This window comes from Bos mutus, chromosome 5 (assembly GCF_027580195.1).
Source record: "Bos mutus isolate GX-2022 chromosome 5, NWIPB_WYAK_1.1, whole genome shotgun sequence".
In the NCBI taxonomy this organism is placed as follows: domain Eukaryota; kingdom Metazoa; phylum Chordata; class Mammalia; order Artiodactyla; family Bovidae; genus Bos; species Bos mutus.
Genome location: NC_091621.1, coordinates 106,441,566 through 106,467,528, shown reverse-complemented (window position 1 = coordinate 106,467,528; position 25,963 = coordinate 106,441,566). Strand labels below are relative to the sequence as shown.

General features: G+C 54.4%; 1 protein-coding gene across 1 annotated transcript in view; it reads right to left on the bottom strand.

Annotated features, from left to right (window-relative positions):
- PACSIN2 (protein kinase C and casein kinase substrate in neurons 2) overlaps positions 1–25,963 on the bottom strand; it is a 115,406-nt gene that overhangs the window by 7,239 nt on the left and 82,204 nt on the right. The window contains 7 exon segments of the mRNA XM_070371484.1: positions 654–775; positions 3,587–3,707; positions 5,597–5,772; positions 7,910–8,065; positions 9,725–9,772; positions 9,774–9,961; positions 11,862–12,018. Coding sequence (XP_070227585.1) covers positions 654–775; positions 3,587–3,707; positions 5,597–5,772; positions 7,910–8,065; positions 9,725–9,772; positions 9,774–9,961; positions 11,862–12,018 — 968 coding nt within the window.

The window sequence follows — 25,963 nt, the reverse complement described above, 5'->3', positions numbered from 1 at the left end:
GCCTCTGGAACCATGCTGACCCTTCCCAGGAGGTCTGGAGCCTGAGGTGTGTTAAAACTCAGCAGGGCACGGAGGCCTTGGGGCCCCGGGGGCAGCCTTGGCTCTGCGGAGGACAGTAACACTCATCTGCTGGGAACTCTGACCCTCCTCGAGCTGAGGACCTCAGTGCCACCTGTTCAATCCAAACTCAGAATAACCAACACTCTCAGCAGGGGTACTTTGAAGAAGGGGGCACTGGACAGTGAGTGCCCCACCCTCGAATTAGGCACCTGCCTACGGCACAGGAAGGTAAGCACACACCCGGCCAGGGCCCCTGACTCCACGTGAAGGACGCCCTCAGTCACCTCCACCTGCCCGTGTGCACCGCTGGGGACACACAGTGGACAGCACCCTGCATCAATTCTTTCTGTCACAAGGGGCCCAAAGCGCACTGTGGCAAAGGCTCCTTCTCCAGGTCTTTCTGCAGCTCTGGCACCGAGTGAAATGAAGATTCTCCCAAGAGAGGCCCTTGGCTGCTGCCCAGCAGAGTGTCTGGAAAGATGCCCCTGGGTTCCCTGCAGGGCCCCTTTGGGGAGTATCCCTGGGTAGGGGCGTTCCAGCCCTGGCAGAGGACCCAGGGGGCCTTGCCAGGGACAGAGGTACCCAGTGCCCACCTGCTGGGCTTGTTCTGCGAAGCCTGGTCACCAGTCTGGTTGATGCCCATTAGGGTCACACCATCAGCATTCTTCTTCTTCTCTTTCCGGCTGAGAGTTCGATTCAGGTCCACAGACCACTCCTGAGCAACAGGCACCAGGGAAGAGGAGTCAGAAAGCTCATTTGTCTGAGGCCACATAAGCCTAACGCTGCGGCCGCGAGCCGCTGGCCGGCCCTGCGCAGTGTGGCACCTCGCTGCACTGCGTCTGCCCTCCCCGCCTCCCAGTGACCCCAGGCTCGTGATGCCCGCCACTGGCCCTCTTCACCGTGCAAGGTGGGTGCTCCTTGGGGGCCAGCCTCCAGGGGCAGACAGCTGCTGAGAACACTGGGGCCAGCACGCAGGGGTCCTGAGTCCCAGTCCCAGGCATCCTCCCCGTCCAACCCCACCCCAGCCCTGTGACACTCAGCCTCCAGACCCCAGGCCTTGCCAAGTTTCCTCATGCTTCCAAAGCAGACAGAGTCCCTCTGAGGGGCTGGCATTCAGTGCTAAAGACCCTCCCATCCATCTCTTGACTGACGTTCCCAGTGAGGCAGGAGAGCTGGGTGCGGGACCTGAGCCAGCCTGTGGCTTGGGAAATGGGCCCTGGGTGCAAACAGAATCAGGTGCAGGGGGCTCCCGCATCCCTCAGGACCCTGAGGAGTCGCACTCGCCCCACAGGGCTGTCTTCTTCCACCTGAGCGATGTGTGAGCTAACAAAGCACAGAGTGTATGTCTCTGAAGGCTCACGGTTCCCAGCATGTGAACAGGCTTTTATCAACTGTGCTGGAAACGGGGAGAACAGCACGTGTGTGTACACGCGTGATGAATTCTTCCCCTGGCCCACTTTACCCATTATCTTTTTTTTTTTTTTTTTTGGTTCCTGGTGCCAAACACTTTACCCATTACCAAATCACTTTATCTGAATTAATATTTGGGATGACCAAGCCCACAGCTGTGCTCACATGTAGTTACAGAAGCCACCTTAGAAACATCAAGTCTAACTGCCAATTTGTCATGTGAGGAAACCGAGGCCCAGAAAGAAAAGTGACTTGCCCACTACAGTTGGTGGCAGACTTAGGCCCCCAATCCCAAACTTAGGTCACCTATCTTCTTAACTGAAATAAGCTGACTGAGAACTCGACTGGAATTCAGAGTCCCCAGAGTGACCTTCTGAATGTACATCTGTCCTGACAGGGTGGCTTCCAAGGGCCAGTGCGATCGACAGCTGGCCGACCGCGAAGGGAAGGGCCTGCTGTTAATGTGGACAACCACACAGCCCGGGCCACACTGCGGCCTTGGTTCTTTAACCAGCACATGCTGTCACACCAGGCCGTGGATGCCACACAGAGACCCACAGGGGCTGACCACACCGCAGGAGATTTGGAATTCAACAAGTTAACCATAAAATAGGAACTTACTTCATCCTTGTGGCATGGAAAATAAAAAGAAATCATTTCATTAGAGAAAGTCCAGCCAGGCCTGTGAGAGCTGCAGGCGTGCGCCACATGCAGGCATGCGTTCCCAGCTCAAGGGGCCCACAGAGGACAGCCACCACGGGCTGTGGTCAGGACACCCATGCCAGCAAGACTGCCTGTCAAGTGTTCCTTTCCAGACCACTCTATTCCCTGAGTAGGGACCTGTAGTCCTAAGGGAATCAGGGCTTGGAGGGGTGCATATCACAAGGGGTCTCTAGAACCCAGGGGTGCGTGCACCAGTGCCCTCACCAGGGGGAGGAGAAGGGGCTGTGCTTTTTCTTCCAGAACCACTTCCACCTGGGAAGGCCCTAGGCCTCTGCTCTTGGCCCCTGTTGGGGGCAGGGGGAGGGCTCAGTTGTAGGGACCCACATCGTCATGTGGAGAAGCTTTCTTGAGAAGCTCCAGAAAAAAGGCACTGGTATGAGGGCTGAAAAGATGCCAAGCTAGGATGGGGCTAGACAAGGTTCTGTGTGGGGGGCCCTGGGGCAAGAGCCAGTATGGACCAGGCCACTGAAGCCCCGGCCACAGAGAAGATGGGTACCACTGTCATCCCCATATTACACATGGGGCAACCGAGGCACAACCAGGGCAAAGGACCTGCTCAGCATCCCACAGTGAGGAGGCGGTGGGGCAGGTCTGAGCGCAGCCTGGGCTCTGGCTGTGACGAGTCAGAGGAAACCAGGTGACTGGAGCCCAGCACAGAGGGGTCGCCTCAGCCCCTCCCGGGGGAGGCAGCAGCAGTGGCCCTGTAGAGCTTCCCCAGCCCCTGATTTACCATGATGTGGGGAGAGCCCTGTCCCCCAGAGGGCAGGGTGTTGGGACTGTGGCCACTGCCTTCTCTGTGATCCTCAGGGGTCCATGTACTGGGAACCCAATTGGCAGACTGGAAGAGTCCTGAGGGCTCCAGGCCCTTGAATTTGCATGTAAAAACACTGGATAGCTTGGACCCATGAAAATGAGAAAAGAAAGCTAATCCCGCACCAAAGCTGACTGAATTTATATAAGGAAATAAGAACAAGACCCTCTGTGTAAGAACATACACTCTGAGACCGTGCCCCCGCCCGCCCTGGGCCAGAGGCTACTGAGATGGTGGCCCCGGCCCTCCAGGCCTGGAGCACTGTGGCCACTCCTTCCCTGGCCATCCTGCAGGGCTGAGCAGGGACCGCCAGGGCATCTCCATGAAGGGAATGCCTAGGGTCAACAGGGGACCGTCAAAGTCCTCACAAAGAACATAACTGCACCGTCGCCAGAGACTCAGAAGGCCCCTCAGCAGTGCCCAAAGCCCCTTGGAACACTAAACATCCGCTTGGTTTCTAAGGTGACCGTGTGGAAACACTGCCACGTCAACAGGGCACAGGCCAACTCTGAGCTGGAAGGAGAAAGTGTAGCACTCGGCGCTGTGGGCCCAGGTCCCACCCAGGCCAGTGGGTCCTCCTACCTCAAACTGTGGCCAGTTCATGGACATGCCTGGCCCGTGGTTGGCTCTGAACCACCTCAGGTCCTCTACTGCGTCGGCGGCTTTGATGCTCTGCTCCAGGTCACGGTAAACGTTTTTGTAGCTAAATCAGAGAGAGAAGCATGACTCTTTTGGAAGGAAGGGAAAGCCACCGGTCAGCCTCGCCCAGGGCCTGCCCAGAGCCAGCATCACGGTCTGCAGCGCATCAGGGTCGACGTCCCAGTGCAGATCAGACGCCTGCCCTGGCACGCTGGACAGTTATCTGGCCATGATGCACACAGGAGGGGAAAAATGACAACCGTGGCATCGAAGCCACAGCTTCAGGTTCTGACAAATCAAACCAGGAGGCAACAGCCCAGCTTTGTTCTGTGTCAGATAATATAGAAGGTGCTGGTGTCTGGGCCACAGGGGCCCCCAGGCTGTGCGGTTCCATTTCACCAGGTCCACAACTGAGTGTCAGGAAAGTTGCTCCTCATCCCTTCAAAAAAGCTGGTAGGTTTACATTCAGCAAGTGAAGACTGGCCAGTGCTGTGGGGGCTGCACATGCCGTCGGCCAGCTTGGGGGACTCCTGCTTCTGCTCCACAGCCCAGAGTGGCTCGCCTCCCTAGGAAGCTGCCCGTGAGGGACAGGACCACCACCCCGGGTCCCGGAGCTCTCACTTCTGGTCTGTGTGGCCGGCAGTCATTCCCCCTCTCAGGGTCTGTGCCCTCCTCTGTCCAGTGGGCACAACCCACCTGTTATGGGGTGAGCCGTGTCCTCCAAAAAAGATACTGCTGGTGTCACCCCAGGGGTCTCAGGATGAGAGCTTGTTGGGAAATGGGTTCTTTACAGAGGTAATCTGTAAATTAAATAACCCACCTTTTTATACAAAGGGGGAAACTGGGACACAGGGACAGAGAGGGGACGATGTGAAGACCCAGAAGATGGCCATGTGACTGGAGGGATGTGTCTACAAGTCAGGGAAGGATCCTCCCCTAGACCAGAGCCATCAGAGGGAGCGAGGCCCGCTGACACCTTGATTTCAGAACTGTGAGACAATAAATTTCTGTTGTTGTAGGGTGCCCAGGTATCAGTATTTTATGATGGCAGCCCTAGGACACTATTAGACCATCTGCTCCCCAGGGTGGCTTGGAGGACTAAGTGAGGCAAGGCAGTTACTCCACACAGAGGAGCCCTGCAGCCCCGCCCTGCCTCTGCCTGCAGGGCAGCCTTGGGCAAGTGACCAAACCAGGCCCAGCCTCCACTTCCTCATCACTGAGATGGGGAACAATGTCACCAACTGCACAGACACTCATAACGAGCCATTAACTGTTGGCATAGCAGTTGAACAACGACTGAATGCTTTTCATTTTTTTTTTTATTGTTAGGAGACAAAAAGAAGGTAATTCCCTATTGATGACAAGCTCTGACTTGTAGGTCATTTCTAAATGGCTTGGCTGTGTGCATGACACATCGAAGCCCGGGGTTAGCACAGACCTCTGCCCCGATGAAGGTGTCACAGGACCAAAGATGAGGAAAGTGGGGAAGAAATATCATGGTCTTGTGTCTCCATTCAGCAGAGGCTCACGGACTGTGCTGCCCAAGGCCCCGAGCCCCTGGAAGTCCAGGAGCAGGCTGGCAGGCAGCTGCTCTGCATGGAAAGGAGCTTGTGAAGGTCCTCACAGTAAGGCCACCCCCAGGCTGGGTGCGCCAGCCGGGGGACTACTGGACTTGCCCCCGGGTTGATTTCAAACGCGTCACTGCAGCCAGTGCAAGCTGCAGCCCTCCCTCCCTGCCCAGACGCAGAGCCCTGCACCCAGAGCTGGTAGAGTGTGGCAGGAGGCCATCAGACTTGGGCCAGCAAGCAGCCGTCCTGGATGGCAGGACCTCGCAGGGCCTCAGGTGGGCTCTAAGACCACCGCCCCCCCGGTCTGGAGAGCAGCAACTGAGCTCCACACCAAAGCGCCGTCCACTGACTTTGCCACCCCACGCTCCCGGCGAAGGGCACTCACCTGGCCATGTTCGACAGGTCCAGGTGCTTCTGCACCTCCAGCAGGACTTCCCGGAAGAAGCGCAGGCGCTTCTCCTCGAACTGCTGGCACTGCTCAAACACCTGCTCCATGCTCTCCATGTACTGCGGTGTGCTCTGGCCCAGCTCCTTCAGGGACTTCTCGTACTTCTCTTTGCTCTATGACAGGGGCCAGGTGCGCGAATGAACTCATTTCCACTCAGCCCGCTCCCCTCTGCCCGAGAGTGAGCGAGCCTGGCTCTGCACCACCCTGTCCACCTCCAGGGCCTCGTCTCCCTCCACCAGGTCCAAATCCATCAGCAGCTAGACTACTCCTCGGGTGACAACATGAAGCCTGCCACTGTGGGTGACCCTGCACCCAAGAAGCACCCCAATCTGTCTCCTCTGCACCCCTAAGTTCCTGCCTAGAGGCTTCAGGCCCCACATGGCTCCTGGAGGGCATTCCCCTCTCCCCAAGGCTGGACCATGAACAGCCCTCCCCACCCTAACACAGCCAGGCCTCCCAGGCTCATCCTGAGGCCCTCTCCACCTCCAAAGACACCCTTGGCAAAAATGTCTCAGTCCCCTGTCCTTAGATTCCAAAACCTGAAAAGCACAAGCTCCAGAGTCTGACAGAACTCCAAGTTCAAGTTCCAGCCCCTCCACTTCTGAAACACAACCATACTCCTGGCATCTGCCAGGCCTCTCAGCTGGAGTAAGACCCAGAAGGCAGCCACTGGGGAAGAGGCAGTCCCTCAGAGCCAGTGACCACATCCCCTCTGGCATGGGGAAGGGCTGTGCCCCGGGTCTTGCCCATAGCAGCAGGGGCTCCCCAGTTGCCTTTAAGGCAGGATCACAGGGCTCTGAGCTCCACGGAGACTTGTGCTGTGCATTTTCTGGGAGCCTCACTTTCCTTTTCAGCAAACAGAATACTTCTACTTCACAGTATCCTGATATTTAAGGTGACAGACAATGGACACCGAGCTGCGCCAAGACATTCAGACAGTCCTGGTTCCCTTTCTTCCAGCCCACGATACCAACTTCCTCCCCGATGACACCCCCCGACACACAGTTATTCCTTCCCAACTGTCCTCAAGAGGGGGTTTCACCAGAAAGAAAATACGAACATAGGTGTAGCCTTTTCTCGAGGGTGTTTAGGGACAGTGTGACGAGTCTAAAGTTAGCATGTTTCCCTTGCAGGGATGTGCCTGGGGTCAGAAACCCACACAGTCTTCCCTGCCCCCATATATGACTTTGACAGTGAAGGGGACCATCAGCGTGATGGGGCCTCCTAGGGTAAAGGGAGGGATGCTGGGGCTGGGGTCACCCATTTATCACAGTCGTCTCACTCTCAAGACCCTGAAATGGGCTTTGACCATGGATGGGGGGGTGGCCTTTGCTCTCTGCTCTTCTGTTCCTGATGACAATGCGGAGCCTTCTGAGCAGGCAGTGGCCCTCCCTGAGCTTTGGCCGGCCTCAGGCCCGGCCCTGCTGCCTCTGGAGCAGCGTCTCTGCCCCACTTGGGGGCAGCAGTGAGGAGCTTCGTAGAGGGCATAGCTTTTCCGCTCACACCGCTGGGCAGCCGCTCCAAGTTTCCTCCATTTCTTCCGCCACTGCCTAATTCCCTTATTTCTCTCAGAGGCTCTTCTGAGGCTCAGGACTCCTGCTTCCCCTCTGGGCTTCATGCCCTAGTCCTGAAGCTCAGTGCTCAGCTCATCTCTAACTTCACCTCTCTCTCCAAACCCAGGCTGAGACTTCCTTCTGTGGACACTGCAGCAGGGCAGGCCCTTGATGGTGACAGCCTCCAGCCACTACCAGCCCTTGGAAGAAGGCACAGGAAAAGAGTGGGACCAGGGGCCAAGCTGGGAGCCAAGGGTTCTGGAACCCTTGCTCACATCTGCCCTCCTTTCCCAGGCTCTTAAAGCTTTTTCCAGCAGTTCTCTGTCAGCAATGTCCCAAGCCCTTACTTGCCTGACTGTCAAGCTCACCGGTCCTCACAGCCCTCCATACCAGCTCGCCGTCAGCTGCCTGCTGTTGACGTTCACGAGCTACTCCTTCCCACCTCCTGCCTGCGGCCACCCCGGCCACCCCGCACCCTGCCCGCCACACACAGGAGTCACACCCCTGCCTGCCCAGTGCTCCGTGCCGCCCTGCCCTGAGGCGGCACTCAGGGCTGTGGTGAGGTGGCGGGTGACCGCACTGATGCAACCATGTGTCCATGCATCTGACTGAGCAGTGACAAAGGCTCGTCACATGGCAAACACGTGGACGGGTGAGGCACGTGCTCTCAACATGGAAAAAAATCCGCACGATTTACCTTAAGAACATCCTGTTTGCACTTCTCTACTCTGTCTTGTAGTTTCTTAAGCTGCTCAGGGTTGAGGGACGGGTCGGCTCTGCTGTTGTTCTCGCGGGATATCGCCAGCTTCTCCTCCTTGCATGCTGCGTGGTAGGCCTTCTTCGCTGCTTCAACCTACAGGGAGAAGGAGTTCCCAAATACCACATTTAAAGGTCAAAATCCTCACTCAAGGTTACACAGACTGTGGGCAGTGCCTGTGCTCTTAAGAGGACAGGGAAGATCAGGTGCAAAGCTGTGTGTCCAGTATAATTACAGCACATTAAAACAGAGTTCAGTCAGCAAATACTGACGGGGTGCCTGCTTTGTCATCAGATACCATCTAGACAGAAGGAGTACAGTGCTCGACAAAGAGCCTAGCTTTCACACAGCTCACCATCTAGCTGGGGGAGGCAGCTGCAAGAAAGAGGAAATAGAGTAAGTGAGTAGGTGATAAGCACCGAGGAGGAGAAGCAAGCAGGGAAGAGAGGCAGGTGCACTGTTGGGTCTGGGCTATAGCCATACGTAGAACGGCTGGAGAAAGCCACACATGTGACCTGCAGCGAGACTGTGACGGAGGTGTGGATCTGAGGGAAGAGCTGGCCCAGCAGCTGGAAACCTAACACAAGAGGAGTGTAACGTTGGGAGAAAGGGTTATAGGCCACATTCCATATTTTTAACGACTATTTTACATGAATACACACACATATCTATAGATATGGGGGTGTGTGTGTGTATGTGTGTAATTTAATAGATGCTTCTTAACTGAGCCACAGTCACAGATTTCATTCTACAGCAGAAAGCTGAGTTTGTAACCAGAGCCTCATGAGGGAGTCTGTCATCACAAATGGGACCAGAGACAAGAAAGAAGAGAAAGGGGATGTGGCAAAAAAGACAAGACACAGAGTAGACAAGGAAAGCCTGTTGTCACAACCTGGAGACAGAAGTCTGCTTGGGGTGACTCTGAGAGGGAGGGAGGCAGTGCGGTTCCGGAGAGAAGTCCGTGATGGGGATGGGACTGGTAGGAAGTAGGGGCACCCTTAGCAATGGGGCAGGCCAGGCTCCAGGTCTGCCTATGCTAAGGGCTGAGGCGTAGGTATGACAGTCTCTGGAGAACCAAGGCTGGGTGAGGCTCGATGATTTCCATTTGCTACTTGTAAAATAATGAGTATCAGCATCATTGCGAGTTTGAGAGAAAAACTCATAAAAGAGAAAGAACCATTTAAAAGTTCAAGGTTGGGAGTGACCTTGTTAGTGGTTAAGAGCATTTCTGCATGCCACCAACATCTCTTCTAAAACCGTGCTATTCAAAATGTAGTCCACAGACCAGCAGGCACAGCATCACTCAGGAGATTATTAAAACTGAGCATGAAGAGGCCCCACTTCTGACCTCCTGACCACTATCTCTAGAGGTGGGGCCTGGGAATCTGGGTTTTAGGAAGCTTGCTTAAATTTAAAAAGCACTATTCCACAACGGTTTCATCTCAGATAACCTTTGGCAAACAGGACTTACTATTCCAATAGACCAGAAGGTTCATGACATGGAGGGGTCAGGGGCTGGGTGGGGGGGGAAGTGCTTCAGTTTTGAGCTCTAGGCTGTGTGTGTGGGTCTCACCCTGCTCCCAGGACAGGAAAATGGGTGGATAAGGGTTCTGTAAAAATGGCAATGAGGCACTCAGCAGGCCCCCTGTGCCTAGGCAGTGGCAGGAACTCCTGGGAGGGCAGGAGGGCTGGCCAGGGGAAGCAGGTGGTGGGTGAGGGGCCTGCAGGCAGGGCAGGGCCCCAGGGTGGATGCACCTCTTTCAGCTTCTTGGCCCAGGGCTTCTGCGCCTTCCGAAAGCCGTCCCTCGGCTTCCTTGGTCTCCTTGAAGCCTCCCATCATCTGCTTGTGGAAGGCGTCCTTCTGCCAGTTCTTGATCTTCTCGAAGTCCTCGTTCATCAGCGAGGCTTTCACCTCCAGGTGCAGCTCGCTCACCTTCTCTGCCTCGGTCATGACAGCCACCCAGGCCTTCTCCACCGTCCCGTACTGGGGCCCTGGGACACGAGAGAAGCTGGTGGGTCACTCGGCACTGTGGGGCCCAGACAGGCCCTGGGAGGGGATTCCCTTCTGTGAGGCCCCCTCAGCACTTAGGTTGGGCTTTGAGGCCGGCAGTCTGGCTGCCTGGCTGGGAGGCTTCCTTTTGGCTGTTTCAGATATTTTTCTTAGTGCTGTTCCTTTTTCAGTTCCTGGGATCAAGAAGAAAATAAGGAACTGAAGCTGGATCTGTTTTCTTTTGTTAGGGAAACCAGGGGATTACACACATTTCCTTTTTGTAAAGACACTAAGCTCTTGAAAAACTCCAAGATGAAGTTTCTTCATCTTGGAAGTTTTGATTTGCTTGAGGCTGGCTAGAGGAGGAGGGCATTCTGAAGTGAACTAACCTCTCTGCCAGGCCAGTCTGAGCCCACCCCTCAGGCTCCTGCTGGCTCCTGGCTTCCCTTGTGTGGGACCACACATTCTCCTGAGGCCCATTCCCTCCATGAGGAGCTGGGCCCTGGAAACAGCTTGTGGAATGAAGGCCTGAACCCTCAGCAGAATGGAAGCCCCGGGCTGGGGAAGGAGAGGAGGAGACAGGAATCTGGCTGGCTCTGGCCTGGATGGAGCTCTCCAGAAAGCGGGGAAGGTTGCTTGGGTTGCCTCAGTCACTGTTCTCAGGAAGGAAACTCCTAATCTGACCTGTCATTTTGCTGAGGGTGTAGCTGGCCTGAGGTGACAGAGAGATGGGCTGTGACAGAAGCTGAGGATGGAATGGGAGGACACAGGGCCTGCCCTCAGGGTGCTCCCAGGGGACAATGACTGCTGGAGTGGATAATGACAAGAGACACATGGTGTGTGTGCGTGAGTAACTGCTAGCCCCTCAGGACCTCTGGCTTCTCACGTCTACAAGATGAGCAGCTCCTGGTCCTGCCGAAGGGACCAGGACCCACAAAGGCGGAAATAAGAGTGCTTTGTGAACCTCAGGCTCTGAGTAAGCAGTATGGACACTGCTGACAGCTGGATCCTGAGAGAGGGACTCAGGCAGGCGGAAATAAAATAACGACAGCCACTGCTTCCTGGAGGAGCCGGCCCACCCCAGCCATGCCTCACCCGCGCATGGCCACCCCACTCTGCACCAGGGCGCTGTACTCTGCTCCACGGGTCGCCCATGTCAACATCCGGGGAAAGACATGGAGCTAGTCTAGACCCCTGCTGCCTGGGGGCCCCTTGCCCTGGCCTAGCTTCTCCTGGTCAGCCCCTCCAAACCCACCCTGAGAAATACCCACTAACCCACTTCTTTCCCAGGAAATCCTGTAGTCAATAACGCTCCCCCTCTACTGCTGGGAAGTACGTTCTGAATGCCATCCACACATCCATGGCAGCACTGTCATTGAGCTCTAGAATTGTCTGAGTGTTTTGCAAGGGACAGAGGGGAGGTAAAACCTGCATCACATAACGGGTTTCCCTGGTAGCTCAGTCGGTAAAGAATCTGTCTGCAATGTAGGAGACCCAGTTCAATTTTGCCGGATGTCACCATTGAGTCTTGCCTGACTGGCTACTTGGCTGAACTTATAAATAAGCAGTCTTGGTGCCAGAAACCATGGTGCTGAGCAGCAAGGCCCTTGACTGGACAGGAGGCTACTGGAGTCGGCCCCAAAGGAGCTGCTCTGAGTTAACTCGACAAGCGTGGCGTGTCCCCTGCTGACAAGGACTGCCACGGGAGGCTCGGATGCTGCTGGAAGACAGGAGTCCTGTGTCCCCAGGAAAGGGGAGGAAAGCTCACTTGGCCTGTGCTGCTGGGAGAAAATCACAGCTCCCAGACTGTGAGACAAACTCCTGCCCTGATCTTCCAAGAGAGGATACTGGCTCAGAAAGGGTGGACGGTTTGCCCCAGACGCCCCATGGTGGCCTCCCTACCCTTGTCCACAAGCTGCCTCCAGCGCCGGGCCCATTCGGTGAGCTGCTGCGCATACGCCTTCTCGATGCGCGCCCGCTCGTGCAGGCAGTTCATGAGGTCGGTGCACAGGCGGTGGCCGTCATCGATCCGCCGCACCGTCCGCTTGTAGTTCCCGACCTAGGAGACAGAGCCACGCTGTGAGCGCCGGACCTCCACGCCGGCCGGCTCTTGGGTGCTTGCGCCCCGTCCCACCTCAAAGGTCCCCTGTGTTGTTAGATGACAAGCTACCACTGGCAGGAGCAGACAAAACCGAGATTTGGAGCTTCTGCGTGGCCCATGGGCCAGGGAGGGAAGCAGACCAGTGTGAGACAGGTTGTGCGGGAGGGAAGTGAGGGGCTGAGGGCACCCAAGGGGGATCTCACAGGCTGAGGGCCAGGGACAGCTTCCCAGAGTAGGGAATGTCTAACTAGAAAGATGAAAAACAATAGAAACATAACGTTTTAGTAGCTCTGATTAAAGTGATTTTATAATTAACATTACAGACCCCTGGCTAAAGACCTTTGGAGCATTACTGGAATTATCAGGTTCTCAGGTGTCTACTGCCTTGATGTCACCCTATGCTGGATTATTATTACTTCACAATTAGAGCAACAAATACTATTTCCCACCTACTGCACCCACCACGTGTCAGGCACCACAGGAGGTATTTTACACGCCAAATACTGCCTCTGCCTTAATGAGCACCAATAACTGTCCCCATGTTAAGATGAGGACACCAAGCCTCAAGTAAGTTGCGCTGTTTGTCAGGACCCCACAGTAGCAGCCCTAGAGGCTGGGCTGCTGCTGAGAGTTTTCCACATGCTTCCAGGTCAGGGCTTGATGGCAAAGCTCAGACTCTATCAGCTTTGACAAGGGCCAAGATGAGGCTTGACTACTTTTTCTCACATATGAGAGGAGAGTTAGATTATCTAAATTATAAATAATAGAAGAGTAATTGAGAAAATTTTAGTGGCTAATGTGGAGTGAAAAATTGAAGTGTTTCATGTGTTTCATTCTCTGACCTGCTGAATAGAAAGGATACCATGTAGCTGATACTGAAGCCCTTGCAGGAAATACGACAGAAAAATAATCTACTGTATTTGCAACCCTTTCTTCCCACTGTCTTTAAAAACTGTAGTCACCTTTTTCCCAGTTTCGCAGTTTCTAAAGGTCTCTGCCTTGCTGAGCACTCTCATATTTCATCTCTGTTTAGGGTCATTCTAGAAGTTCCTAGAGAACATGGAAGACTAGTACCGACTTCTACCGATAAGGGCACAATTCTCTCTCTGCCGTGCACCTCTGACTTATGAACAGTTCAAACAACCTGAGTTCCTCCATCTCATGCTGAGTTAGTCAGGTGAAGACAAGGCTACAGTGGAGCAGCAGGAAGACCTTGCAAAAAGACAGAACACACGGAGACAGGCATCGGGAGAGCAGGGGACTGTGGTCCCTTCAGGAAAAGCTGTCCTTGAGGCCAGAGCTCTGGACAGGCTGAGATGGCCCCATTCCCATGGGAACCAGAATCCTGGGGAACAGCAGCTCATCAAGACACAGAGCTGAACCTGAGCTTCCAACTCCATCCTTTAGCGGCCCCTTTTTAGGAAGGAGAAAGCAAGCATTTCACAACCAGTCAGAAGTGACTTCACATGTTCACTTCCCTTAAAATAAGTCTTGCTTTCATTTTGAAATTTACAGCAGGGTGAAAAACATAACCAACAAAACACAACTTGGTATTGCTGAACTGGTGGCAAAAAGAGCTAAGACAGTGACAGCTCAACACAGACTCGTCAGCCGACATGAAACCATGATGCAGACCTGGTTTTCATCTCACTGTTACTAACAATATTCAAATTGGCAATCAATATTAAAATACATTGGCTCCGCAGAAACCTGTCCACCTCTTTGCTTTTCAAAACCCTTGTGAAAAGCTTTAGGGAAAAGGAAAGGATATTTCTTAACAAGGTACACAGTGGTACAGCCCTTCGCATTGGCACATATTGTACATAAATACCGTTCATCTTTAAGTGATAACTCTAGAAATCTGAAAAGCAGCAAGGAATGAGAAGGATGTTTCTGAAAGCATGTGTTTCAGGTTTAAATGCTGGCACTGCTGGGGCCAAGGGGACAGGGGAGTGTTCATGACAACGGGCGCCCAGACACTGCCGCGACATCTGCCTGCTGCCCTCTGCTCAGGGCAAAGGCTGCATGTGGGCTGGAGACAGGCCATCACTGCAGTCCACACTCAGGGACATTCATCAGGTATCACCGTCTCCACCTCGCAGACCACACAGAAGAGGGCAATGTGCTGACAGAATGAAGATGGTCTGACAGCATGGAGACCTGGCCCTTGGAGAAGTCCATTAGAACCTGCACGGGGGGCACAGAGCGCAGGGGGACTAGAGACTTAGGGGGGCTGGGTGCAGTGGGTGGCGTGGGAGATGGGCTCAGTCAGACAGTGACACATCTTGAGGGTCGGGCCATCATCCGGAGGGGTGCCGTGCTCAGGGAACGGTGGGGTGCGGGAGGGGGAAGCCCTGGAGGGTAGGTCTGAGTAGCCTGCTGACTCCGGGGCACAGCAGTGGGGACCAGAGCAGGAAAGCATGAGAAAGGAACCAGGCTGTCCTCCAGGAGGCAGGTGGGGGTGGACAGAGGCAGCAGGACTCGGCTCCCGGGCACTGCGGGGGTGGTTCCCGCAGGCTGGACTTACGAGGCCGAAGGAGCAGAACCCCTCCTGCCCAGAGCTCCCCAGAAACCACTCTCCCGCCTCCCTCCACCCAACCGCCTGGTCTTGCCTGGGGCTCCCCGGAAACCCGACCCGCCTGCTTGCCTGCTGTCCTAAGCGCATCTCAGCCACTCTACCCTTCCTACCCACAGGCCCCACTGGGCTCTGGGCTGCCTGTGTGTCTGGCTGTCCTCTGCCCCCAGGCCTGAGAACCCAGCATCAGATGAGCCTTGGTTTGTTTGGGTCAGCTAAACGGAGTCTGAGGCTGGAGTTGGCAGAAACATCTGCATAATCGGGGATCAGAGCAGAGCCGGTGGACTCTGCCTGAAACCCAGCGGGCTTGTAATTACAGGGGTGCTGGGAAGGGCGGTTCAAACAGGTCGCACCAGTTCCTCAAGCCTCCTCTGGGTGTAAACAGTCTGGAGCTGACTCTCACAAGGACATTGGAGAAGGCTTGCTTCTCTGACTTCACAGCTGGTTTACCTTGGCCAGCTCCTTTCTGTGGAACACGGGGGCCAAAGAAAACAGGAAGGCTGGAGGATTTGGAAGCAGGTCAGTGGGACCCCCCAGGATCCTAAGTGGATGCGCGGGAACGTGAATGCGGGTGCACAGCTCCTGCCACCCGTCCACCCCAAGTGTTGGCTCAGTTACCATGGGAACTGTGGGCCGACAGGTCAGGAACCTATAGGGTCATGTCACAGACATCTTCCCCTTTGCTCCTTTTACCCTTCTCTTTGGTTGGTGATCATCAAGCCCACTTCCCAGACAAATTACCTGATTACAACCAAAGCTCCAGGGTGAATCCAGTGGCCCAAGTGAGAAGAGAATGGGGCAGAACACCCCAAAGCTTGTGCTCTCCCACCCCATGCTGCCTCAGCCCTGAGACTTGAACCTTCACGCCCATGGCTCAATACCACAAAGAACCCCGGTGGAGTCTGGGTGTCCCCAGGAGCCCAAGGAAGCTTTTGGCTGTCTCACTACTGACTTGATGCGTAACACAGGGGGGCTCCTAGGCCAGTGCCCCGGACCACCCTGCCCTCCCCTAGCCGGCCCCTCTGCCCGTGTGCAGACCAGAGCCCACAGGACACAACCCCACACACCTTCTGACTGTGCCCTAACAGTACGGACCTTTGTCTTCCTCACTGACCATTTTTTCTTGACTGCCTTCTACTCACTGGGTCTCGGCACTCAATAAAAAGGTGAAATGTTAAACCAGAGAGAGACTAGAAGAAAATGGAGACAAACACCCTTGTGACTTAGGGCAGCAGAGGATCCCTTAAGCAAAATTTCAGAAATAAAAGCTGTAAGTGTACACACACACACAAATTAAGGATTTCTGTTCTGAAACCAACAACATGGACAAAGTGAACATACTCATATGCTGACTACTAGTTTGGCAAGTAGGCAGTGTGACAAGGAACTAAAATCTGGAATGTCCCAGGAAATCCTATATATTAATACAATATGAAAGAGAGGCCCCTTGGGGAGATGGGCAAAGGTGTAAAGTGGTAACTTCAGAGAGACGTGGAAGTCTGTAGGACTAATGGCCCAAGCGAGATGCTCATGCTCGTGGGACTTGGAGGAATGCCCATGAGAGCAGCAAGACAGTTCTTTACCTCAACAGGTGGGCACACAGTCAGAGTGGGAAACGCCCAATGCGGGGTGGAGCTGGGCACACAGGACCCCTTTCTGAATACACTGGTGGAAAACAGCCTGGGGCAAGCCTGGGACAGCCAGGCAGTAATTAAGTCACTAAACATACACTGCAGAAGGAAACAGCAACCCACTCCAGTTATTCTTGCCTGGAAAATCCCACGGACAAGATCGCCTGCACCCGCAGACAGGCGACACCAATTCCCCACCACAGGGTCCTGCTGGCTGATCCACTTGGGGGCCACAAGGGCCCTTCCAAACACTGTCCCCATGCTCTGCAGTTGCAGCCTGCTCCACACAGGTCACAATGGTGCACGCTGAGCTCCCTGGCCAGCTGGCCTGCAAGCCCCGTGGTAACGGGCCCTGCACACAGAGGTTTTCCATCAGCGGCGGCATCATAATAGAGCACACCTATACTCTGCTAGGCAGCGTGCTCGCAGCTCCACATGTCACCTCATGTAATCCTGTGATGGCCCCAGGCAGTGAGATTTTACAGAAAAGGAAACAGGTTTGAAGAAGCAAAGTCACTCATAGTCATGCGGTCGAAAGGAGGCAGATCCCACCTTCCAGAATCTTCCTCAGGCTGAGGCGAGAGAGGGTGCAGAGCCCAGGCTTACCGGGTCAATCTCAGGTGATATGTCTGCTTCCAACCAGCCCTGCAGGTTCCAAGAAAGGCCACAGATGACCTTGATTTTACCCTCAGAATGCTCATGCCCTTTAACCTGTGACCCTGCAGGCCCAAGACAACTGCCCTCTCTACACCCTGGAGAGGAAGGTCCAAGAGTAAGCCAGCTGTGCCAAGCTGACTGGACAATAAAGAAAAGCTGCTGATGGTGGCCCTCCAGGCAAGAGCACAGAGTTAGCGACAAATGCTTCACCCGAAGCTGCTCCAGGATGCCCAAGGCTCCAGGATTTTCTCAACCACCTTGAAAGACGAGCCTTCAGGAATTCCTTGATTACAGGCCTGCAGAGGTGGGCTGAGTGGGCCCTGGCTGTCTTGTTTGAATCCATCAGGCCCTGGCCCTCTCTGATGAGGCCACCTTCCCTCCACCTCCTCTCATGAGGGGAGCCACAAAGAACTGGCCCTGCCCTGACAGCAATGACTGGGTCTTTCTGCCTGCATTTCTGTCCCTCAGCTGTACCCATGCTTTTAGATGGGGGCAGCCATCACATAATAAATCCTGGCCATTTCTTCAAGCTGTCCATTCAGACACAACAGAAAGAGAGGAGACAGGATCAGATGATCTCTGAGGGCCCGTCACAATTCCAGGATTCCTAATTGAACAGTCTGTCAATGCCGCCAGCTGGCTGGCTACCTCTTGGAGCACTCATGACTCAATGATTGAGGGTCTGGCAATACCCTCTTGCCACTCACAAATATGGGGTGAACACCTACTGTGTGCCAACGACCATGCCAGGGGCCAGGGATGCAGGGGTGAACAAAGTGTTGTGGTCTCTGCTTTTGTGGGACTCGGGGTTAAGTAACAACTACAGACAGTGGCCACTTCTGGAAGGAACACTCTAGGTGGTCAGGGCTGCCTGGAGGAGGGTGAAGTCTGAGGTAAGAGCAGAAGGGACCTCTGGGGCAAGGCTGCTTGTGGAAGGCTTGAGGTTGAGGCCCACAGAGCATGAGCTCCATGCCATGCCACCGGCTCCGGGAAGGTCCCCTCTCTGTTACTCCTGCAGTGGTGTCTACTGCCACGTGCAAAATGTGGCAACGTGGGGGGTTTGCAGGCAGGACTGTGCCTTTCTTCTCCTCCCTCCACCATGCCAGGAGCACAGAGGGCACCCTCTAATGTGTTTTCAGTGCCTGAATGGTGCTGGGAGCGGAGATTCCGTTCTGTGTAGACACAAGAGGACTGAGAAGTTGCTGAGCGCCCAGCGAGAGGCACAGGGAAGGAAGGAAGTCATGCTCCTTTATTCATTTTTCTCAATCCAATGAGTTCTTGAGATCTCCCCATGAAAGCTAAAAATCAGCTCTCAGAACACATCATCAGATACACACTCCAGAGATGACAAATGAACAACTAATTCTGCCGAGTACAGACCAGCAGAAGAGCCTCATGGTTCTTTCACAGCACTCCCCCGGCTTTCAGTCAAATTCAGGCCCAGATCAATTTCTCTCGAAGTCCCTGGTGTCCAGGCAGCTGGGAGGGCTCCGGGAGCGGCCCTGCTGCGCCACGCTTCCCACTCACATTTGCAGAGTACTCCAGTACCTTTGCCCAGAAAATCCTATGGACGGAGAAGCCTGGTAGGCTACATACAGTTCACGGGGTCGCAAAGAGTTGGACACGACTGAGCGATTTCACATCACTTCAGCAGACGCCACATCCATTCACACCAGCAGTGCCTCTTTCTCAGGCACCCTTCTTCAGTCTACCCCAACCCCTAGTCTGAACCTCTCTTTCCTAACAGGAGGTCACAGCTGATCTTAAGGCTGTAAGATCTGTGGGGCATGCTTGTAAACACCAAAGAGTGAGGGGTGTCCTTGGAGAACCATGAGCTCTGTGCCTTGCGCTCAAACTGTCTCTGGGCGCCCTCATTTCTACAGGATCCCACCCCCAGTTCTCCAACCTGCCCTCCAGCTCACCCTGCATCCAGGCTCCCAACTCACCCTGCCCTGGAACAGAAGGTCTTGGAGCTCCTCACCTCAGCACTACCCTAAACCTGACCAGGCTCTTTATTCTCAAAACAGGATATTAATGCAGTTTACCTGGCAGGGCCCCAAGAGGCTCAGACATGGAGGCTCCTTGCTGGCCTGCCACTGCTGTTCATTAGCAGTCCCCGTTTCCAGCCTCCTCGAGCCCGACCTGTGTGCTCTGGCTCGACTCTAACCCACATGGGTCCTGTCTCTGCCTTGGGTCTCACTCTGGCCCAACTCCTGGTTTTCAGTTCTCACCCCCAACATTTTGCAGACTCACCTTCTGTTCCTGGAATTTGTACTCAAGTAGGAGGGTGAAGAAGATGAGGCTCATTACCCTGCAAGGCACCTTTTGTTGTTTTGAGCGTGTTACAGCACAAACCCTGAACTTCAACAACGTTAAAGATGACTGCATTATCATCCTTTAATCTAAATGCTCAAAATGACAAACTGAAAAATGGATGAAGGGGAAACTGAGAGATTCCAATTTTCAGATATAACTCAAGGGCAGAACAAAATAACGTAGAGAGGAAAGATATGTTCACACAAAGTTTGTTTCAGACCTCAACTCCTCAAGACTGGCCAGCCAGGTTCACTGCACTCTGCCCCTCCAGGAAATGTTGCTCAGATGTCAGGATAAAGGCCCAGTGATGCCTGGGGACTTGCCTGAGCACAGAACATGCCCCACTTGTGAGCCATTGCCCCGAAGACCCTGCACGGAGCCCTGTCTCCCCGGCACGCGTGTACGTGCACACACTCCTTCAGCCAAGCACCTGGGAAGTGGCAGGAGCACTTGGCTGCCTGGTGACAGCTCACTGCCCTCTTTCATTCCCCCCACACTCCAGCAGGCACTGTTTGAGTGGCACCTCCTTGCTGTGAGAGCTGCCCCAACCCAGACAGTGAGATCGGTTCCAGCTCTGTAAGTAAGGGCTCGCTGAAGACCAAGCCGCTTCTGGCAGAAACTCCAGCAGTGAAAGGAACACCCGGGGTAAAAAGCCAAATGATCTGGCGTAGAAATTGTCAGACTGGAAAAGTGAGAACAAACAGCAGCTCCTCCAGGTAGCACCCCCTTCCATGCCTACCCCCTCCTCAGCTTGCTGCTTCCACAGTGTCCCACCCTCCCCGGGTCCCCAGTCCACCTTTCATGACTCCCACTTAAAAAAAAAAACAAAAAACCCTGCCCCACAGGACACAGCTCCTTCACCCCACCTCTGTACCTGGGTCCCTCAGCACTAAGCTCACTGCACCCACACCACACGTCTGTATAAAGACGTCTCAATGGGGCTAAGCCACCACAGGCTGCTTGAGCTCTCAGGACTTCTCCAGTTCTAAAAGCATGCATTTCTGTTTGTTACTGAGTAGAAATAGAAATTGTTTTCTCCCATAGGGCTTATACAAGTCACTTTTGCCATCACTGAAATCAAGTGAGAAAATAAAAATTAATCTTCAGAGGATAAGCTTGATGGCAAAAAAATCTTGACTGGTCAATTCTTTCCAGGAAAAAACGAAGTGATTCTTTACCGGGCATTTAGAACACTGGTGTTTAGACAGGGGAGGTAAAGCCTGCAGCGAGCAGAGGAAAGACCACCTGATTTGTCTGCCTTCACCTGTCTCCACAGGTGTGACGGTCACACGTGAAGAGGAGACACATTAGGACCAGTCAGGCTCGGGAGTCATTTGGCCCCTGGCCCCGCAGACACTATCTCTAGTCCTCATGCCCTCCCTGGGAAGCAGGGATTAGCAACGCCATGTTCCTCCCAGGACTCTGAGCAGGTCATCTCTCTCCTCTGAGCCCTCAGGGTTTCACAGCAATGAATGTTGGCGCCAGGGCTGAACCCAGACAAGGGGCGACTTCACACCGAAGCAGAGGCATTTGAGTATGTGGCACCTCTGCAAATGAACATGTCTCTTCTTGCTCCCAGGAGGCTGCAAGCAGAGGCAGGAGAGCATTCTAGAGGCAGCGGCTTGAGCCCCCAGCTGGCACAATCCCCACCCGGGCCTCAGTTTCCCCACCTGTAAAGTGGAGCTCACAATCGCAGAGGCAGTGGTGAGGACTGAGAGCACCCATGGAAAGCAGAGCAGGGGCCTGGCACAGAGCAAGTGTGCAACAAGTGCCAGCCCCTATCACTGGTTTTCATTTCGAAACTCTTCATCCTGGGTTAGAACTCACAGAGAGTACACAGACCAGAAACACATAGCTTATGTGCACACAGCTCAAAGACTTAGTAGTGTGCACACACCCAGCTGTGGGGTACAGGGGGTGGCAAAAATCACTGTTCAGTGAGGCTGGAGCCCAGGGCAGAGCTCCTGGCATCCGGCAGCTCCCAGCATGTGCTCAAGTCCTAGCCACACAAAACTCATGGTTTCACTTTGAAGGTGATGCAGAAAAGTGAAGCTTCCCACGCAGGGCAGGAATCACGCAGGGTTGCTTTTCTGATGGGCTGTCCTGGCTGCAGGGAGGACAACAGGTGGAACATCCAGTGGAACAGGGAGGCTGGTGCCCTAAGCCTTGGTCATGGCTCAACAGATACCAGAGCTTGCTTGTAAGAATGAACTGATGGATCTATTTGGAAATTGTGGTGAAATAAAGGCAAGCCACCAGCCTGCTGGGAGCTCTGCCCGAGCACTGCGGGTATAAGCAGGAGGCCGACACCCCCACAGCAGGGCTGCTGCGCAGGGCGGGCCCCCAGATCTGTGTGTGTGGGCAGGAGGAGGCAGAGACACGTGGGAGGACCACTGCTGCCCAGAGGCAAGGAGACGGCCACTTTCACCCCCTCCTGCTTCCACGCGCAGCACCCGCGCCGCCGCCCAGGACTGCCCGCCACGACGAATGCTGGCTCTGGGGTCCCAGGACTGTGCACTCATTTTGGGACCCCAGGACTCAGCCTAGGGCCTGGATTGTGGTAGATGCCAAATCAGGCTTTACGGAATCCATGAACACGGGGCAGCAGCATCTTCTAAATGTTACTTACAAAAGTGGTCTCGAAGGATGGGAACAGGGCATCCCATCCTACATGGACGGCTTCCCGGACAAAACCCTGATGCCGAGGAGATGTTCTCACGTGCTGTGCCAAGTCCACAGTGCTCAAGTCTGAGAGGAATTGCAGAGAGAACCTTCTCTGAAGCAGACGGCAAATAGTCATGTGGCAACTCTTTGGGGCTAATGTTCTACAGCAAGACATCTATGTCCTCTTCATCTCCAAAATACTCTCCACCAAGGCTCCCTGTGCCCACGGAGAGTGCTCACAGGTCAGCCCCAGCCTGGCGTCATCCAGGGAGGCCTGAGCTCTAACAGCACCACTGCTGACAGCTGAACAGGGCTCCTCTTCAGGGATGTGAGCGAGCTGCAGGGCTGGGACCCAGAAATCAGCAGTCTGCCCTCCCAACCTGGCCCTCAGGAGCCCTCAGAGACTGAGGCAGCAGCCCTCAGGCCTGCTGGGCCCAAACCCACTGTCGTGTTCCCAGAACCTGCCAGGGCAGAGGGCAGCCAGGCTTCCCCAATGGCACTGGGAAAGTGCCATGGCCTGCGGCCTTGGCTCTCCCTGTGCCCCAGCCTCCAGAGCCAGAGAGGAGACCCAAGGCAGGGCCTGGAGTTGGAGATGTGGGGGTGCGCCTGCAGGCTCCCCGAGTGAGCTAGAGGACTTGCCAGAAGCAACCGACCCACCCACGCCCTGCTGGGAAGCCTGTGGGCAGGATGGGCCAGGCTCCAACTCTAGCCAATTGGTGGCTAAAGGAGTCACCTTGGGGAACCACCTTGACTCAGCCTCAACCTATCTGTACCCACATGACTGCTCAGCCCCCAAACAGGCAGTTGGCTCCAAAGAGGTCAAGACCCTCAGCCTCTGCAGGACCATGCTCACTGCAATCTCCAGACATTGTTCTGGCCTAGAATGCTGTCCCTCCTCTGGCTCCCAGCCCTACCTGCCCCACACACCTTCTCTGGTGAGGCCAGCAGCGGGCCCCTCTCTGAACGCCATGATACCAAGGGCAGAACTGTAGCTTGACCTCACTGCCCTCGCTCTCTGTGGAAGCCACCGTCCTTTCTCCTCCAGCTCCTCCATTGTGGGGATCAGCCCCCCACCCTCCTCGCTTCTGAATCGTTTCCTACAGTGTTGCAGTGTTGGGGTAAAGAAAGTGTCCCCTCCAACTAACTACTAACTGGCAGATATGTCCCTGTGAGTAATCCCTCCTCCTCCCAAGAGCACCCCTTGTTCATTCGTCCATCTGGTGAACATCTGGGTGCTTAGCACCGACCCTGCCCATCTTCCATGCCACCTTCCCTGCCCCCTCCTCCAGGGGGAGCCCCACTGGCCCCTGGGCGCCCCAGCAAATTCTACAGCGCCTCGCACAATGATCCCTGTGTCTCCTGCCTCAGGGAGCTTACTTTCGAATGTCACAGCCACAGGCTCCTGCAGGGAAGTGCCACATGTCCCCTGCGCAGGCACACAGCCAGCGCGTGGAAGAAGCCAGCATGACCCAGTTATGCGCTGGGTTATTCAGTTAGCACCTTGTGGTGGAAAGGGGTAAAATCAGGCACAAAAGGCCTTCTACCTCGAGACTTCAATGCTTTCCTTAGATTTGCACAACAGTCCTGTGGGGTCACACCAGTGAGAAGTGGCCTTCCACAGGAAAGAGGGACCTTGCTGGCAGCCTGGAGACGTGCAGCTGGCAGCGTGCACTTGGGTTGCTCAGAGCTGGTTCGGTTGAGCAATCACACCTCCACTCAGGGCACGACTGTCAAGGTGGGCGGGAGGGGGGAGAGGCACTGCTGCTCTGTGCAAGCTGAAGAGCGGTGTCAGGGGCAGTGCCACCAGATGAGCAGAGCCTGTCTAGAAAATAAACCCATCTGCCTTTGTATCCTTTGGACAAGAGATGTTCTCGTCTACTGACACTGCAGTTAAGAAGTTAACAGGGAGCCTAGGGGTTTACAACAGTGACAGGGCTTGTTCAAGCCACTTGACTTAATATATGCTGACAATACACACTGCAACTTTCACCTACATTTTATTTTTTTAACAAGCAGCTGAAGACTTCTAAAATAGAACTATATTTAGCTACTTAATTTTTCCACAGAAGTTTCTGACATCAACTGGGTTATTAAGACAGTGCTAACCAACACCCCCCACAGTAACAGATTATATGTTGTGTGTGTGTGTGATGACCCCCACCCCCTGCATCAGAGGGACAGAGCTCCCAGCTGGCACCTGTCTTGATGCCTGACACCACTTTACATGTATTCATTCCCTAACTCGGGCTTCCCTGGTGGCTCAGGCGGTAAGAATCTGCCTGCAATGCAGGAGACCAAGGTTCAATCCTGGGGTTGGTAAGATCCACTGGAAAAGGGAACAGCTACCCACTCCAGTATTCTGGCCTGGAGAATTCCATGGACTGTATAGTCCATGGGGTCACAAACAGTCAGACACAACTGAGCAGCTTTCACTTTTACTTTCATTCCCTAACTCTCACAATGCTAGGATGTGGCTACTGTTAATATCCCCATTTTACAGATTGGGAAATTTGAGGATAAGAAAAAGTAGTAACTTGCCTAAAGCTATACACACACACACACACACACACACACAGAGTAAGTGACAAGGCAGGGAGTCACACCCAGGCCACTTGGTTCCAAAGCCTGTGTCTGAACCTATCCCTGGCCTCTCCAGGTCCACCCCTCAAGAGGCCTTTTGTGTGCGCTAGCCTCCCTGTACTGCCACCGCACTCCAGGCAGGTGCTGACTGAGGCCAATGGCACTGTTACCACAGTTACCAAACAGGAGCTTTCCCCATGACTAAAGGATTCTGCCGGTAGTTTCAGATCAGTGTTGAGACGGATGAGGACCTGCGTTTCTAAAGGCCGGCTTCACAGGCACTCACAGGGAGGCTCTGCAGTCAGCACCGGGTCCCCAAGGGCTTCCACGATGCTGGGCAGGCCACGGGCTCCAGGGCCCAACTGTCTGTGAACCCAGACCTGCCTATGGGCCATGCAGGTCCTGAATCCCAGTCACATCCCTGAGGCACCTCCACCTGCATCTCAGAACTGCCTGTTCTGATCCAGCTTCACCACCAATCCTTCTGCACGCCGTGAGAGTGCACCTGACCCTGCCAAGGGGCCGCTGCGGCTGAGCAGCTGGGATGTGCCCAAAACTCTGTTGCTGCCTTTGCTGAGGTGTTCCCCAGGTCACATATGCCTCTCCGGCTACTGAGACTGAGCTCCAGCCCGGATCCCCACCAGGAAGGTAGCTGAGGAACAGGGACTCAGGCGGTCATACGTCCCATGGGAACTCACGGGGCCTAGCACACAGTAGGTGGTCAATAAACACTGACTTCCAATAAAATAAAGTAGTCAGCTAAAAGGCAATGATGACCTTTCCCCCAATACACAGAGAAGAAAAGTGTTCAGAGAAGTTTGAGTTGGGCTCCTGTGATCACTTGTCTGTGTTAAGGCTGTAGTATCGACAGTATTTGATGTTAGACAAAATCGCACATCTAATTAATCTAAGTTAACAGAACTCCGTGCTTGTCTCTGGCAAACCACAGGCTCCACCATGGGGCTCTGCAGCACCTGGGCCTTTTGTGTCAGGAAAGCATCACAGGGCTCCGATGTTGCCATTCTTGTCTCATGGTGGCAGCCTCCCTTGAAGACCAGTACCATCATCCCTCTTAGAGCTGAAAACACTGCAGCTCAGATCAGTCAAGCAACTCGCCCAAGGTCACACAGAGAGCTAGTAATGGCGCAGCTGGGATCAGAACCTGGAGCTTTCCAACTACAAAGCCAGTGCTCTTTCCACTAAGCCCACAGCTGCTGGGATGGTTCCAGGGGTTTTGACACATGTTTAGTTGCTAAGTCATGTCCAACTCTTTTGTGACCCCATGGACTGTAGCCTGCCCAGGCTCCTCTGTCCATGGGATATCCCAGGCAAGAATACTGAAGTGAGTTGCCATTTCCTTTTCCAGGGATCTTCCCCACCCAAGAATCGAACTCGCATCTCCTGCATTGGAAGCTGGATTCTTTACCACTGAGCTACCTGGGAAGCCCAAGCAGCCACATAAACAAGATTTCATGGACTC